This window comes from Trypanosoma brucei, chromosome 11, assembly GCF_000210295.1.
Source record: "Trypanosoma brucei gambiense DAL972 chromosome 11, complete sequence".
NCBI classification, from domain to species: domain Eukaryota; phylum Euglenozoa; class Kinetoplastea; order Trypanosomatida; family Trypanosomatidae; genus Trypanosoma; species Trypanosoma brucei.
In genome coordinates this window covers 2,775,595-2,790,303 of record NC_026744.1, presented here as the reverse complement: position 1 = coordinate 2,790,303, position 14,709 = coordinate 2,775,595, and the positions used below count along the sequence as shown (strand labels likewise).

Here is a 14,709-nt window from a genome sequence, read left to right as displayed (position 1 = left end):
CGAAAGGCAACTAACACATACTTGGAGCTTGAACACATTCGACACGACAAGTCAAAGGAGGGGGAGCCAAGGAGACTGTTGACTGTGGTGGTCAAGTGAGGGTAACCACGAAAAATAAATGGCAGCAACACAGCTGCGGTAACGGTGATGCCGCAAAAAATGTTGGGAAAACAATCCCTTGTGTTTGTGGTCACCTAGCTTTCACAACCAATATGCGATAACACATACATATGTATATAATGTAATATGGCAAAAAAAAAATAGTTACAAAACTCCATGTAATGCACGCGTTTCTCAGTGGTACCCAAGTACACCAAAACAAAACCCTTCTAGCCTTTATCCCTTGACCACAGTGGTAATTCAACGGTTCGTTATGAAGATCAGTCCACACAACCCTCACGCCCAATCTTTGTTTATTCCACTTCCGCCATGCCAGGGCGCTTTTGGTGTTTGACATACTTCAAGCAAAGCGTGTCGGGGGAAAGAGACGCCACCAAAAGGGAGGAAAAAAAAACGCCAAAAAGTGAAGATCACGCCATGAGCCCTTCGCAAACACCACAATAAGGTCCCACAGCGTAGTCAAACACGGAACATGCGTGGCACTGGCTCAATACTTCATCTTGAGAGAGAAAGCAAAGTGTCGCAAAGTTTCTTCCCGAGAAAGCAGTTATGTGATGACCCTCAGAGCAGTCGGAGGTGGTTTGCTCCCCTTCCTTTGGTACGTTTTGGTTTCTCGAGAACAAGGATAAACTCAGCCTGTTTTTCTCCACCTCTCCACATACAGAGCACGGGAAGCGCGGATCCGGCTCAGGTTGTCCCTTGTTGCTGATTCCATTACCCCCTCCCTCCCTCTCGAGACAAGCCATAAACTTATTTAACTGCTTCTTGAACTCACCGGAGTGGCTCCACATCTCGTCAGCCTCCTTCTCTTCACACATTTGATGATACAACCTTATAAACTGTAAGGCGGCTGCATACGCGAGGGATAGCGAATACTCGTCATTGGGTAGTGCGCACTTTTGAAAGCCATCCCTTCGAAAACCCGAGTACGAAACCTTATCTGCAAGAAGCTGAATGGCGTTTGCAAGAATAAGTTCCGTAATGACATAACTGTCAACTGAAAGTCTCTGTAGACGAATGAGAGTTTGCCTCCACAGCGCATTACTTTCAGGAAACCGCAAAAATAGCTCTATGCCGTACTCGCATCGCAGGTTTAGGTAAGTCATCCTCAAGGCCGCGAGAAGACCAGGGGACGCGTCAGAACTATCTAGTAATGCTGGACACGAAATTAGTGGCAACCTACATGAGCCGTACTGTCGAAGCCCATCACCTTGCAGAAAGTTTCGGGACAGCGCACTCCTAGGGAGAAGTTTCTCCCACATGAAGTATGAAGTGGATGTTTGTCTACACTGCAGATTATTGAGGGCACTTACCCTCCCGGCAAGCGCCGGTCCATGCACCCCTCGTGCTTGACTTTGTTCAACGTCAAAAACAGACGCAAACCCCTCCTGAAAGTAAAGTAGCCGTTCTAAGAATCCCCCACTTCTCTCTACCGGACAGGGAAACAGCTGAAAAGGGGGATGCCTTCGCGAAGCAGTCTGTAAAGCAACGACGGCTAAAGTGCAAGACGGATGAAACGCTAGTCCCGTCAATTCTGTACCTTCCTCATCCGGCGGTACAAAGCAATCCATGCGCGAGCACTGAATGAGATTTATACAACTTTTTCCAAAGAAACCCACGAGTCTTCGCCTACAAACACCCAGCACCACAAAGGGCCCCCCACCGGCTACGCTGCTGGGGGTAGTGAAGTCCGACCCACGAAGTGCAAAGGAACCCAGTGAGATAGTGACGAAGCGAGAAACCGTGATGTCATCGCCGAAGCCACTTTCGCAACCCCACACATTCACTAACTGCCATTCTGCGGTTTGCTCTGCTGTCGCTGCAACACAGCTGCCGCCACGGAACCCCTCCCCACGGTTGTGAGGTTCTCCCACTGCCCCAGACATAATTATATTTCCGTGGATAACATGCAACGGGACGGAGACAAGGACACGGATATCTGGCCTCTCCTCACTGGCTTGAACGCAACATAGGGACGCCGGGACACCACCAAGCAGGGGTATCTGCACGCAGCACAGAAGATTTACACCTCCTTCAACTGAGATGGAAAACACCCTCAAGAAAAGAGGACTTGCAACAACAAGTCGCATGCTCTCGGCGTTGGCACCCACCACTCGCGCAGCACATGACGGTCGTAGGCTGGCCTCGGGGTTTCCAGTAAAACGGTAAGAGGGTGGTGGTAAATACTCTCTCTGTTGCTGGCTCTCTTTACCTTCGTCCACACTATTTGCCTTGTTCGGTTCATCAACGATGTAAATACTTCTAAAGGTAACAACAACGAGCAGATCCCGTGGAAACCATTCGTAACCTATTATGCATTCCCCGATGACATCGAAAGTTTTGTTCCCCCACCTACGCACTGGCTCACCACCGCCATCGTCACTGCCGCAGTCCTCATCGATGTCGCCACGCAGCAACAACTCTAAGCCGTCACGTCCCCTTCTCTTCACAGATTTCTTAAAATCTGGAGAGGTTTCACCTATTTGAGTTTGCGCCGGGCGCTGAGAAGGAATTATACAGAGAGCAGCGCTGGTTCGCACACGACCATTACCATAGCGAACAACACGGTAAATAAACAGGTCACGTGTTGTCAGCACACATAACCGACATGTTGAGGGATACATATTGTCGGACGTCAGACCCAGCGCCCACTTGGCGCCACTAATGCACATGGGACTAGCATCATCAGCCCTGGGCAAGTAGACTGGACGAATGATAGCATCAGCGGCTGTGAGTTCATTCGCGTGAAGGAAAACAGCAAACTGAGTGGCCACGTGCAGAATATTGTGCGGACTCCACCCAACGGAGTCAGGGCTTCCTGTGCTGTATTCGCTCACTGGAACACAGTCACTCACGTCAATTCTAAGACTACTCGTTTGCGCATCCATCATCACAACATTCAGTGAGGGTAATGTCTTACTAATATTAGTGTACTCTACAGTGCTGCTGCAAATGGACTCGTAGCAACGTCCACACCGACCCCTTATTTGAAAGTGAGCCCGGCTTCCCACCCTTCGCCCCCGATTAATTGTTGTTCACGGGTCAATGCACAAACGGTGGGCAACCATGCAAAGATGTGAATCGGGAGCAAGGAAGGTGGAGCAAAAATAGATGAAGTGCAGTACGAACACAGAAGCCACGTTCACAACTGTCTGGGATGTTTGGAAGTCGTTAGGTTGACGAAGGGATTGTTTTGTTTCTCGCAAAATTTATGAGAGACTAACAAGTACTGAAAATGAGGCGCAGAGTCTCTTCTCCTACTTCCCCCTCCAACAAAAGAAAAAAAACAAGGAACCCCCCATTGCGTTGAAATCTCCGCTCCATTCTCTACTGGCTTTGCATCAGAAGGTAGTAGTAATGAGTTAACAGTGGGGGTACATAATTAGACTGATTAAAAAAGACAAAGTCATGTACATGCGCATCTCAAAGTCTCCCCAAGCAGCTTTTTTCCATACATACATACACAGAAGGGAGGGTGAGCAGGGGGGAAAAGACATCTTGGGGGTTGGGAAAATGCGTAAGGGCGCGTGCGGGACATCGTCTTTATTGTCCCTTTCTACAAGTACACCAAAACGAAGGGAAAAGTGGTATGCACAAAATCGGCAAAAAAAAAAAAAGAAAACAAATACATGTAACTCAGTATTACTCTCTCTAAAATTACTATGCGGTACCGCTCCCCTCTTTTTAAAAAATCTTTTACCTCTTTTTCTCCAGATGCTCTTTCTGATTTATTTGCTCTTTTTTTTTTTTTTGCTGCTTCTCTTCTAGGAAAGACGTGCAAGCACACACAGGTGCAGTAGCATGAGGGTAAAGAACTTTCTGGTGCCAATATTTTCATTCTTGTGTAGTCCCTTCACTCTCTGTCTTTCACACACTTCAGTGTGTGAAAGAATCAAGTACCCATAGAAGTCTACTCCGTCACCTGCAGTCTACGAGAACTAAAAGGAGGAGTCAATTAACTGATACGAGGCAACACATAGTGATAGCCGTGCTCCGCTACTGCCTGCTGCGTAGTCGCAGGTTTGTGAGGAACCAAAGCAATGCGTTCGGGTTTCTCATATTCGACTGCTGTCTGATGGGCTACGGCTGGCAGCGTATCGCACCCCCGACCGACTAACATATCCGTACCTATCGGCTCTTTACATGCCGCCCCCGCTGCAACAGAATTAGCAACAGCAGGGGATGACTTGGTAGCGTTTTTCTCCTCCTGTACATGCAGAGAGCTCGCCGTTGGCTGGGAAAAAACAATGCGGGAGCGGCGGACGTGCTCATCGTACGCGTCTAGGTCGCGCCGAAGGGGGCCAACGAGCCCGTGCTTCTCGACAATTGAGCGCAACTCGAAGAAAAGAGGGTTTATCATCTGCCGCAACCGCTCCAAGTGTTGAATATGAATAGAATATTTCTCATTCTGCTCGGAGAGCATCTTCTCCTTGTAAGTCTCCATAATGGTCGATTCAACCTTCATGGAAGATATAGTGTCGTTAAGTGTGGCTATCTTTTCTCGTTGATGTTCCACCTCGCGAAGCAGACGATCGTTTGCCTCTCGAATTGACTTGTATGTGAAATCACCGAGTGTACATTCAAACCGTTCGATGGTTCGTTTCGCCGCACCCAATTCCATACGAAGGTCACGTATCTCAGCCTTCATTGTTCCCTCAATTTCTTCCCGTTTGCGGTTCAACAGCCCTACCTCTGCCACATAACCCGAAACCTGACGCTTCAGCGACGACACCTCCTCTTCCGCACCTTCTGCACGCTCTTTTTCTGCCTTGAGCAGAAGCTGCTGCTTAGATATTTCCCTTTCAAGTCTATCACGGAGGTCCGTCAGGTCTGTAGTTATCTGCTGTACATGGTTCGCATGCTCTTCCTTCCGCTTTTCGAGAGTCGCGGTCAGTTCCTCAACCTTCGCTCTCAATGTTTCCTTCTCAGCATTGGTGAATATGGCATTCTCGATGAATTCCTTCTCACGAGAAGAGTACGTTCCCGTAAGCCTCTCCACCTCTTCGTGAAGCCGATCATGGTTTGCCGTCATGCGAAGTAGCCGCTGATAAAGGTCCCTTTCAACCTCCACTTTCTCCGCAGTTATTTTCTCCACCTCAGCCCTAAATACATCACGCTCATTGCAGACAGAGCGAATCTCATCACGTAAGGAGCGTGTCATTTCCTCGTGGTTCTTCGCAGAAAAGTTCTTTTCTTCCAGAAGTCTTTCCTCACTCGCTCGAAGTACTGCTATTGTTTCAAAGGACTCACGCTCGCTCCTCTCAGCATTCTCCTGTAGTCTCTGAAGGCGAACCTTAAGACTATCGACTTCAGCGCGTAAGACAGCTTTTGTTGTGTAGGCCTCTTCGGTTACGGTCCGTAGGTCCTCATTTACCTTCGTGAAATCCTTCTTAGCCTGCTCCACCTCCGCTTTCAGTGCGATGTTCACCTGAAGGTCACCCTGTTCACGTTCCATTGACTTGTTCTTATAAACCTCGAATTCGTTCTTGGTATCTGCAAGTTCATCTTGTGCTCGCTGAAGTGCTTTTGTGAGTTCCTCCACCTGCGCCTTATGTACACCAATCTCAAGATTGAATTGCCGTCGCTCCACCGTTGCCTCAGCGTGAGCGACGTCAAGGTCACGATAGAGAGTCTTCGCCTTCTCTCTCTCTGAATCTAGAAGGCTCTGAACGCTTTCCAACTGATGAAGTCTTCCCTTTGACACCTCATGCAGCCTTTTCACCTCGTCGCGGGTGTTTTCCAGCTGCGAGTTGAGCAAGGTGACGAGCACACTGCTCTTCTCCTCATCGCGGCCCTTACGCTCGAGCTCTGCCTGCAGGAGCCGCGCGGTTTCGCGGTGTTTTTCTACCTCTTCATTGAGCACCTTCAGAAGCAGAGCAGTCTCTGCATCGGCACTTTGGGGCTCAACGGTTTCGAGCCGCTCATCAACCTTCGCTAAGTACGTTGATTTGGCTTCGTTGAACTGATTTTCCAGATCTTCATACGCTCGCTTTTGTCGTTCGTTTTCTGCACGGAGTTGTTGGTAGTCCTCCATGAGAGAGTCGCGTGCCCGCTCCACCTCCCGCAGCTTTTCGCTGTACTCATTAGTAGTCTTCTCTACAAGTGAGTCACATTCCACGTACTTGATCTGCGCCAGTTCGAGCTCATTGCTAACCATAGACAGGCGACGCATCACCGATTCGCGCTCCTGCTGGATGGTCGTAAGGCCCTGCTGTAGTCCGCAGAGTTTCGCCCGCAGTTCCAGCACCTCTACCTCCTTGCCGTGCAGTTCGTCAGTTAGTTTCTTTTCGCGTTCTTCAAAGCCACGCCGCAGTTCCCTCTCTGTTATGGCGCGCTGCAGCTCCATCTCCCGCTGCCGATGCGCCTCCATTGCACGGGTCCATTCTTCTTCGAGTGCCTCACGGGCGGCAAGCTCCAGTTTGTAGAGGCGCTCCTGCTCTTCTTCATACCTGCGCAACTCCGCCTGTCGCGCTGCTTCGGCCTTTTCACCTTCGGCTGCTGCGTTCTTCCGCTTAACTCGCATCGTTGGTCGCGGTTTGCAACAGTTGCAAATACACTCCTCGGGTGCCTCCCCCCTCTTCTACGTTGGTGCACGAAATGACTGAAAAGACGCACCTGTGTCCCTACGCCTTTAGATACCTTCCAGTGAGTGGTATTTAAGGAAAAAGCCCCTATAGGATGAGCTTACATAGGTTAGAATTGTGGAAACAGTAAAATAGTTACACAGTTTCAGAGAATGAGAAAGTTAAAAGCGTCAGGCTCGTCAGCAGCACAGGTCCATAACCACTGCAACGAGTCTACAAACCGCGGTAAGGAAAAAGTCACACGCAAACACTTAAAAATATACAAACATGCAAAAGGGATAGACAATGATTGTGGAATCAACATACTACGGGTTGAATTGAAAAAAAAAAGTTAGAGGAATAACCAGAGGGCCTTTTCCTCAACGTGTATGTGAACAATCCTGTAAAGAAAGAAACCAAAAAGTAAACTTGAGTTCGTTGTATTTGATGTACCGCACCTATACAAGGTCTGCGGTGGGCACACCACATATTTACAGACCGTTGTCTTCAGTTGAGTAGTGAACTTACTTGTTTAGATGAAAAACCACACCTAAAATTCGCGAGTAGCTCCGAGGAATGATAGTGGCGAAATCCAAAGGGTAAGACTCCGACTCTGCCTCACAAGAACATGTACACCCGCTCGGACACTAGTGACCGCAGCAGTGGTTTGTCGCAGTGAGGAGCAGAGTAAGCGCGCCGTGTTCAGTAACTGTACCAACTCCTCCTCCGATCGCTGCGCTTCTGTATCCTCGCTAGTTCTCCAAACGCGGGGATCGTCACATTTCAACTGCTTGGTGGTCCCTGCAAAAACCGGGCGCTGCCCCCTGATTGTGCGCTTGCGGCGCTGTTGTGGCTGTTGTAAGGGAACGTATTGCTCCAGAACCCTTAACGCCTCCCGTGGTGTTGTGAAGAAAGCTGAAAACAGTTGGACACCAGTGGAGGAAACGGGTTGACAACCGGGGCTGTAGCTGTTACTCGAGCGGCACCGACGGTGTCCTGCTTGGTTGCGCCACAACGGCTTTCGATTGGGCGGTTGCTCAGGCCTCTGACACACAGTGCCAACTTCCTCTGTGGCACCAACGTCGTGGTGTAAGCGGTCGCGCTCGTTGCTGCAGAATCCCACTGTCCAACTGTCGGAATGCCGTGACCCGCGAAAGCCCACAGGCAACGTGTGGTGGCGTGGCATCTTTTCTACCTCTACGGGCGATGCCAAGCGCTATCGAATTTTTTTTTAAAAAACAGCACAAGACTATTAAGGGGAAAGGAAGGTGCGCGAGGCAGTAGGCAGTAAAAAAAACTGAATGCGAAACAGGTGGAAGCACTTTGTACCTAGCAAAACTGATGTGCCAATGCTTCAGATCACCCACTTACACCCCTTTCCTGCAGGAACTAGCTCCTCCGTCTAGTTCGCTCGTCTAAGCATGAAATCGTGCACAAGGTGGTGAGCACTGCCGGAAAAAACGAATAGGACACAATGGGTGGCGAAGCACTCAAAACGCCTCCGTGCCTGGAAAACAAACGTAGAAGGCGCTGGGGAAAGGTGGATGAAAGTAACCGAAGAAACAAGTTTTACTGCGTCCCAGATTATATTGAGAATGGGGTGCTGAGCGAGAGCGAGGGAGGATCAAATACGTCACCCAACCAATGAGAAAGTTAATGATTGAAACTGAAACGACAAGCCGAAAAGCAGAAATCAACGTATTCCCCCTGTTCCTGTTCACAGGGTTGCATACCTCGCGTAACGACGAGCCAAACAAAGTTATATATATATATATATATCATAATAGTAATAAACGTGGCCCACTGGGCCCTCACAAGCGGGCCTCTAGGCTAAAAAAGGAGTGTTTGGTCAAATGCACGTCGTCGCAACAGTTTTAATTCGCACGCACATTAAAGACGACCAGACACCATTCTATGTCTATTTCCCTTTCCCCACTTCCTTCCCACACAATGAACACGCAAAACAAGTTTCCCACATTTTCGACCCCCATCCTCAGATGGCCTCTAAATCTATTTGTAGATATGTGAATAAACACAAAGTTGCGGGGTAAAAACAAAAAATTGTAGATAAAAGTTATAGAAAGGAAAACAAAATCTTAAGTGAACGTAAATGAAAGCTACACAGTAAGCGTCTCAAACTGTGGACTCCAGTATCGCGTCTGCGGATTTCACCGCGGTGTCCCACAGGTGGTTATCTCATCACGCAAATCTTTTTACTTCCCCAACGAGGTGGTCGGACACTGGATATCGCACTGAAGCAACCACATATGCATACGGAGCCGTGCAGACACACCAAAGTACCCGAACACAGAAGCGTGCGTGCGCACGTGGCAGCAGAAGAGTAACTCACTTGTGAGTTTCTCATTTCCGGTAGACGTTGCGCATCACCAAATTTACGTGATTGAGGATACCTGAGTGCTCCGCAGTAAATGGTCCGGCCTCGCCGTTGGGCCGCACGTAGTACTTTTGCCCAACATTATGGTTCTTGTCGCTTTGCCAACGGATGTCTAGGAGTGCGTTGTTAAAAACTACCTGCGACCGCAGGTTGGACAAACGGAACAACACGAAAGAGCCTGCTGGATCTGGGAACGCCTTTCTCACATACGCGAACTTTGTGCCCGCGGGGACCGCACCCTTCTCACGTTGGTGAATGTATGCAGACTGCGCTGCTGCATACTTTTCTCCCTCCCCACGACATTTCGTAAGTTCACTAACGAAACCCATTATGCCACGAAGCACATCACCGAGGGTTTTCTCTGCACTTGTAGCGGGTAGAATGCGTATTTCGTCTTGAAAGAAACTTAGAACATTCGGATGGCACTGGGTCCGAGTAACGGTATCCTTATCCATACGCGGCACGTATAGCACCAACTTAGAGTGTATGTCCAGAACTGCCGTAGCTGCTCCCTCCTCTGTGGGGAAGAGGGCACCGTACCTACCGGGTTGCACAGAATAATACATCACAACAACTTCAGAACCAATGAAAGAGTAAACCCTTACCCACGCCCCGCTTAGGAAGTCATCAACAAAGCGATCCCGGTTTTGCTTGTCCCGAGGAAGGGCCAGGTACGCCGTCCCACCTTGCCCCGGTCCAACAGTTCTGTTGGTGTTGCTGATGGAAGCATTGCGCTCGCCGGGGTTGAAAGATCCGCCCCCATACGCCCCGACGGGGACCCCTCCAAGTAAGTTCACTAAAGGCTGGGATGTCTGGCGTCGCGCAACACCAGCAGCAGATGGCAATGTGTACGACATTGAACGTGGTACGCTAGACCTCCCGGAGGTGACGATTCGTGGGAGAGGCGGTGCACCGAAAATTTCTCCAGTCTGAGCTGAAGGCAGTGACGTTCTCGGCACCAGTGGATCGCGCTGGCCGGACGCGGACCGATACTCTCGTACTGCCACATTCTTAGGGGCCGGCTTCAAGAGAGTATCGATGGCTTGCGACTCCATCCTACTACCAGGTTGACTTGACGAAGCGCTTCGAGGAACCTGAGACTGCTTTCGCAGGTCTTGTGGTTTCGCCGCGTTGTCTGCACGGATTACTACGACGTTACGGGACTGCTGTTCCCCACGCAGACTTCCCTCCCTTTCAACACGAGACCGCGCAGCAATGCCGACAACCAAGCCTGCGTCATTCACTTGGGGAGCATATGGCTCACAAGAATTCTGCCGTGCTTCTGTACGCACCCTTTTAGGTGTTGGCGTAAGCTCATCTACAATCTCGCGCAATTCTTCCGAACTCCGTGGTTCCGCTCCCTTTTCCCTACGATGTTTAGAGAGCCGAACCTGAGGGGGAAGTTCAAAGGAGAAACTCTGCTTATAATTTTTATCAGCGCCCTCCTTCTCACCGAAAGGGGAGCTTGCCTTGCTATCGCTCTGAGTGGAGAATTTTGGCATTTCAGGGAAATTGGCGTCACGGTGCGCTACTACCATTGTGCCTAAGTCCTCCGGTCCTGGTACATAGCTGTCACCAATACTAATGCGACCACCCGACGACTCTCGACCACCGGAGGTACGGCAAGATGTACGGGCACTACGTCGCGGTTTAGTTTCGGTAGGCAACCGGATATCCAGCAAACTTCCACCCTCGTTTTCCAATTGCTCCCAAAGCATCGTGTTTCGACGGGAAGAGCAGCGTACCGAGGGGCTCATGCTTGGGCCACGGCACTTAGCTGAATGTGCTTCGAGCTTTGAAGAGGACGCAAACTTTTTCATGCATGAAACACAAACAAAGTTAACGTCCTTTATTTTTCCCTGGTAAGCACAATTCATGCAGAGGTCGTAGTCGCACTTATGACATCGAAAAACTGGTTTCTCGATACTAATATCATCAATCGCACTATCGCATACGTTGCAATCAAACCCGACATAACCCAAGGGTATTTTGATAAGTTTCTTCATTTGGTGTTTGTTAATGCACGTAACATCCTCAATTGCAGCGTTAAGTTCTCGAGGGAGTGAGATGACATTGCGGAGAGACCACCGTGTGGAGGTTTCACGTCCACTGTACACCACAGCGTACCTGTCAGACGTTGCGCGGACAATCTCTCCAGCATCTTGAGTCTGACCGAAAGCTAATGGACCCGCCAACAAAACACTGGATTCCCTTTGCGGCCTTAATGAGGAACCGACCCTTGTTCCACGTTTGGGCTGTTTTGTACACACCGCTGTCGACACTAACTCATGGCTGCGACAACGCACCGGGCGAGTGGTCAGCAACATGTCTTCGATGTTCTTGCGGCAACCTTTCTCATCTATCACAATAAACCGCCTTCCGTTAGCCTCTGAGGCATGCAGCTTCAGGGTTCCGAATATGAGATTTATCACCTCATTGCTTTCAAGGACGAGTTGAGTACGAGTGCTCTCTTCGACTTGAATCACTTGGTTTAGCCCCTCTAGGAGCACAGCTTCTGCCGTTTTGGTGGCATATTGGGGCTGCATACCTTCAGGGGCACGGCTGCATGAGCGGCCTACCGCTCCGGTTCGGGTAAACGGTCGTCGCTCAACTAAATTCAGTTTTTGCAGCAGCGTGAGCGGACACGAAAGCGGCCGTCGGTCCCAAACAGGGTGCTGCAGTATATCTTGTAGCGTGGCTCGCTGATCTGGATTCCGATGCAGTATTTGATTGACAACATCACTTAGTTCCTTGTCGCCTCTCCAACCCGCTGGCCAGTGCCAAGCGGCCCCCGCAACCGCACTAAATAAGGTGAGTGTCTTCTGCGTCTTGTTCATCTCGTGTGCACCTTCATTTTCAAGCGCCTGCGCGTACGGGTTCATGCGCGTCAACATGACGTACAACACCACACCAATGCTCCATGTGTCGACCTCCTGACCGTAGCGCAGCGAACTAGAGCTGTTATCGTTGGTCATGCGTTTATACACTGCGCCAGCAATTTCGGGTGCCATATACATTGCCGTCCCGGCAACCGTCTTCCGTGGTTCAGATTCGGTAACGTTGCTTGAAAGTCCAAAATCACTTATCTTCAGGTTTCCATCGAAGTCAAACAAAAGGTTCTGTGGCTTTAGGTCCCGGTGTATGCAACCCTTGGCGTGCAGAAAGGCGATTGTATCAATGAGTGCATAGCCGACCCACAAAATTTCTGGCACTTCGAGACCATGTTTGTTAATAATGTCATGCAGCGACCGACTCGCACAGCACTCCATCGCCACATACGCGAAATTCCTATCTCGACCGGCAGCAATTAGCTTCACCACGTTGGGGTGCTGCGAGAAGTGACTCATAAGCGCCACCTCTTTGCGCAACCGCTCCCAGTCACCATCCGTCATTTGTTTCGACGATACTTTCAAGGCGCACAGCTCCCCGCCACTTGACTGGGCCACGTACACTCGACCAAACCCACCTTTCCCGAGCAAACTTGTTGTTGTCAGTTGCATGTTATCACTTTCAAATACGACAGTCATGTGATCAGGCGGTTGCTGCTGCTGCTGCTGACCCTCAGTGGAATTGTCCCCCTGAACGTAGCACTTTTGAATAAACGGTGTGTGCAGGCTTGAAGGAATGGAAGATATGGCGGGTGTGTAGGACAATTCACGTGGCATGGAGAGTGAGCTGCGGGGGCGCGGGGTGCGCTGACTCTCAGAACGCACGCGGTCACGACTCGCTGGTGAGACATTGAACATGACTGTGCCCCGTCCCTTCTTTCACTCAACCTACTGGCAGGCAATCCACTCTGTTGCTTCTTTTATTCTTTTTTTGTATCGACGATTTTCGCTACCACAGAGGCTACAGGCCAAAAAAACTAAAACAAGATCGCGCAGTACAGCGTTTTCGTAATGTAGTGCTTCTCCTCGGCGATCCTTGAACTTCGATTTCTAATGCTCGTTCTACGTGCGTTCCAGGGGTGGGGTATGTTCCTAGAGCCGTTTACTGTAATTACCCCTTCTTCGTTTATGTGTCTCCGCTACCTGCTCGCAGGAGGATTACGGAAAAAAAAGACTTTCCAATTCTGTGCGCGCGTAATATATATATATATATATATATATATACCTGTATGCGTCCCCCGCTAGTGTGTGTTTTTTGTTTGCCTCCTATTTTTTTTTCGGTCCCTTTCCTTTATGGTACTCACCACTACCACCCCTCGTAACTCTCTAGACGGTTGCAATGAACCTCGTGTGCAGCCGACAATGATTAGGTCAGGCGCCGCCGTCGTTACACGCTAAAATGCACGGGAGGGGGAAAAAATGAAGAATGAACCGGATAATACAAAATTGATTAAAACACGACGTGCAAAATATAATGAAAAAAGTAACAGGGCATAGCGTGGCCGTTGCCAAAGTGGAGCTACAACGAACACAAAACGTAGGCCCCGGCATGCAGCAAGGGTTGGATAAGAAAATATATAAGCCCACCACTATTATACGCCTTGTGGCATATGAATGATTAAAGTTCCCCTGCGACTACTATACTTAATTCTGCTTGTATGTTTTCAACAAATGTTGCACAACACAGCTCAATCGGGAGAGTTTTCTATGCAGCCCCCACTTTACTGTCTTCTACCACTCGCTCCTGTTGCGCCATAGCGTTTTCTACTTCTGACTTAGGTTTATGCATTGGAACAGCCTCCGTTTTTACTGCGGTGTGTACACATGCGATTCCGCCAGAGAGATTATCATACCTCACGTAACCGAATCCCGCCTCCCGAATCATCTCTGCTAGGGTCTCCTGATCGGGAAAGGCTCTAATGCTATCCACAAGGTACCTATAGCTTTCCTCATTTGCCAAAATCCGTCCGGCTTGTGGAATGAAACCGTAAGACCACACGTCGTAAGGCACGCGCAGCAGCGAGCACGTGACTTTGCTAAACTCCAGCACGCTCAGTACACCACCCACTTTCAGCACTCGATGCGCTTCTCGAAGGGCTTTCGGCCTGTCACTGAAATTCCGCAGGCCAAACGATACCGTATAGCCATCGAACTGCATGTCATCCAACGGAAGCTCCTCCCCGCTGGCGACAATCCACTCCAAACCATCATATCCTTCCCGCGCTGCCCGGGCCTCTCCCTCGTGAACCATCTGTTCATTTATGTCCACAACCGTCACGCCAACTCCTCGAAAGTCGGGAGGTGTAAGGCCTGGAAGTCCCCGTTCCAACTGGCGCACTTCATCAATTATGCGAAAGGCAATATCGCCAGTACCTCCAGCGACGTCAACGTACGATCCACCAGGGCACGGTCGTACGTAGTCACGGACAAATTCGCGCTTCCACAGGCGGTGTATGCCAAGCGAAAGAACATCGTTCATCATATCATACTTGCTGGACACGCTGTTGAACACCTTTTTCACGTACTCGTCCCCCAGCCCCATGTTGAGGAAGCAACCACTGCGACGGAGCATCTGCGTTTAACGTTCCTCTCTGAGTAATTTTTAGCTAAGCCTACCTAAGTCCCAGATGGTAAATGGCACGGAAAGAACAATACATAACCCTGACACTATTATCACTGTTGTTAACATCACCACAAATAAGCTTGTCGCATCCCCATATTTTTTTTTTTACCGCACACACGT

General features: G+C 49.7%; 6 protein-coding genes across 6 annotated transcripts; 1 reads left to right on the top strand and 5 right to left on the bottom strand.

The window, feature by feature from the left end:
- Nucleotides 1-530: 530 nt before the first annotated feature.
- On the bottom strand, nucleotides 531-3,011 carry TbgDal_XI11830 (hypothetical protein, conserved; the record flags this gene model as incomplete). Its single annotated transcript, XM_011782026.1, has 1 exon — nucleotides 531-3,011. The coding sequence occupies one exon, from the start codon at nucleotides 3,009-3,011 to the stop codon at nucleotides 531-533; it is 2,481 nt and encodes an 826-aa protein (XP_011780328.1).
- Nucleotides 3,012-3,528: 517 nt separating this feature from the next.
- TbgDal_XI11820 (hypothetical protein, unlikely) lies at nucleotides 3,529-3,888 on the top strand (the record flags this gene model as incomplete). Its single annotated transcript, XM_011782025.1, has 1 exon — nucleotides 3,529-3,888. The coding sequence occupies one exon, from the start codon at nucleotides 3,529-3,531 to the stop codon at nucleotides 3,886-3,888; it is 360 nt and encodes a 119-aa protein (XP_011780327.1).
- A 187-nt stretch (nucleotides 3,889-4,075) lies between these two features.
- TbgDal_XI11810 (hypothetical protein, conserved) lies at nucleotides 4,076-6,643 on the bottom strand (the record flags this gene model as incomplete). Its single annotated transcript, XM_011782024.1, has 1 exon — nucleotides 4,076-6,643. The coding sequence occupies one exon, from the start codon at nucleotides 6,641-6,643 to the stop codon at nucleotides 4,076-4,078; it is 2,568 nt and encodes an 855-aa protein (XP_011780326.1).
- Nucleotides 6,644-7,233: 590 nt separating this feature from the next.
- TbgDal_XI11800 (hypothetical protein, conserved) lies at nucleotides 7,234-7,869 on the bottom strand (the record flags this gene model as incomplete). Its single annotated transcript, XM_011782023.1, has 1 exon — nucleotides 7,234-7,869. One exon carries the CDS (start codon nucleotides 7,867-7,869, stop codon nucleotides 7,234-7,236), a length of 636 nt encoding a protein of 211 aa, XP_011780325.1.
- Nucleotides 7,870-9,044: 1,175 nt separating this feature from the next.
- Nucleotides 9,045-12,824, bottom strand: TbgDal_XI11790 (protein kinase, putative; the record flags this gene model as incomplete). Its single annotated transcript, XM_011782022.1, has 1 exon — nucleotides 9,045-12,824. One exon carries the CDS (start codon nucleotides 12,822-12,824, stop codon nucleotides 9,045-9,047), a length of 3,780 nt encoding a protein of 1,259 aa, XP_011780324.1.
- An 847-nt stretch (nucleotides 12,825-13,671) lies between these two features.
- On the bottom strand, nucleotides 13,672-14,538 carry TbgDal_XI11780 (ubiquinone biosynthesis methyltransferase,putative; the record flags this gene model as incomplete). The annotated part of the gene is made up of 1 exon (XM_011782021.1): nucleotides 13,672-14,538. One exon carries the CDS (start codon nucleotides 14,536-14,538, stop codon nucleotides 13,672-13,674), a length of 867 nt encoding a protein of 288 aa, XP_011780323.1.
- Between the last annotated feature and the right edge of the window lie 171 nt (nucleotides 14,539-14,709).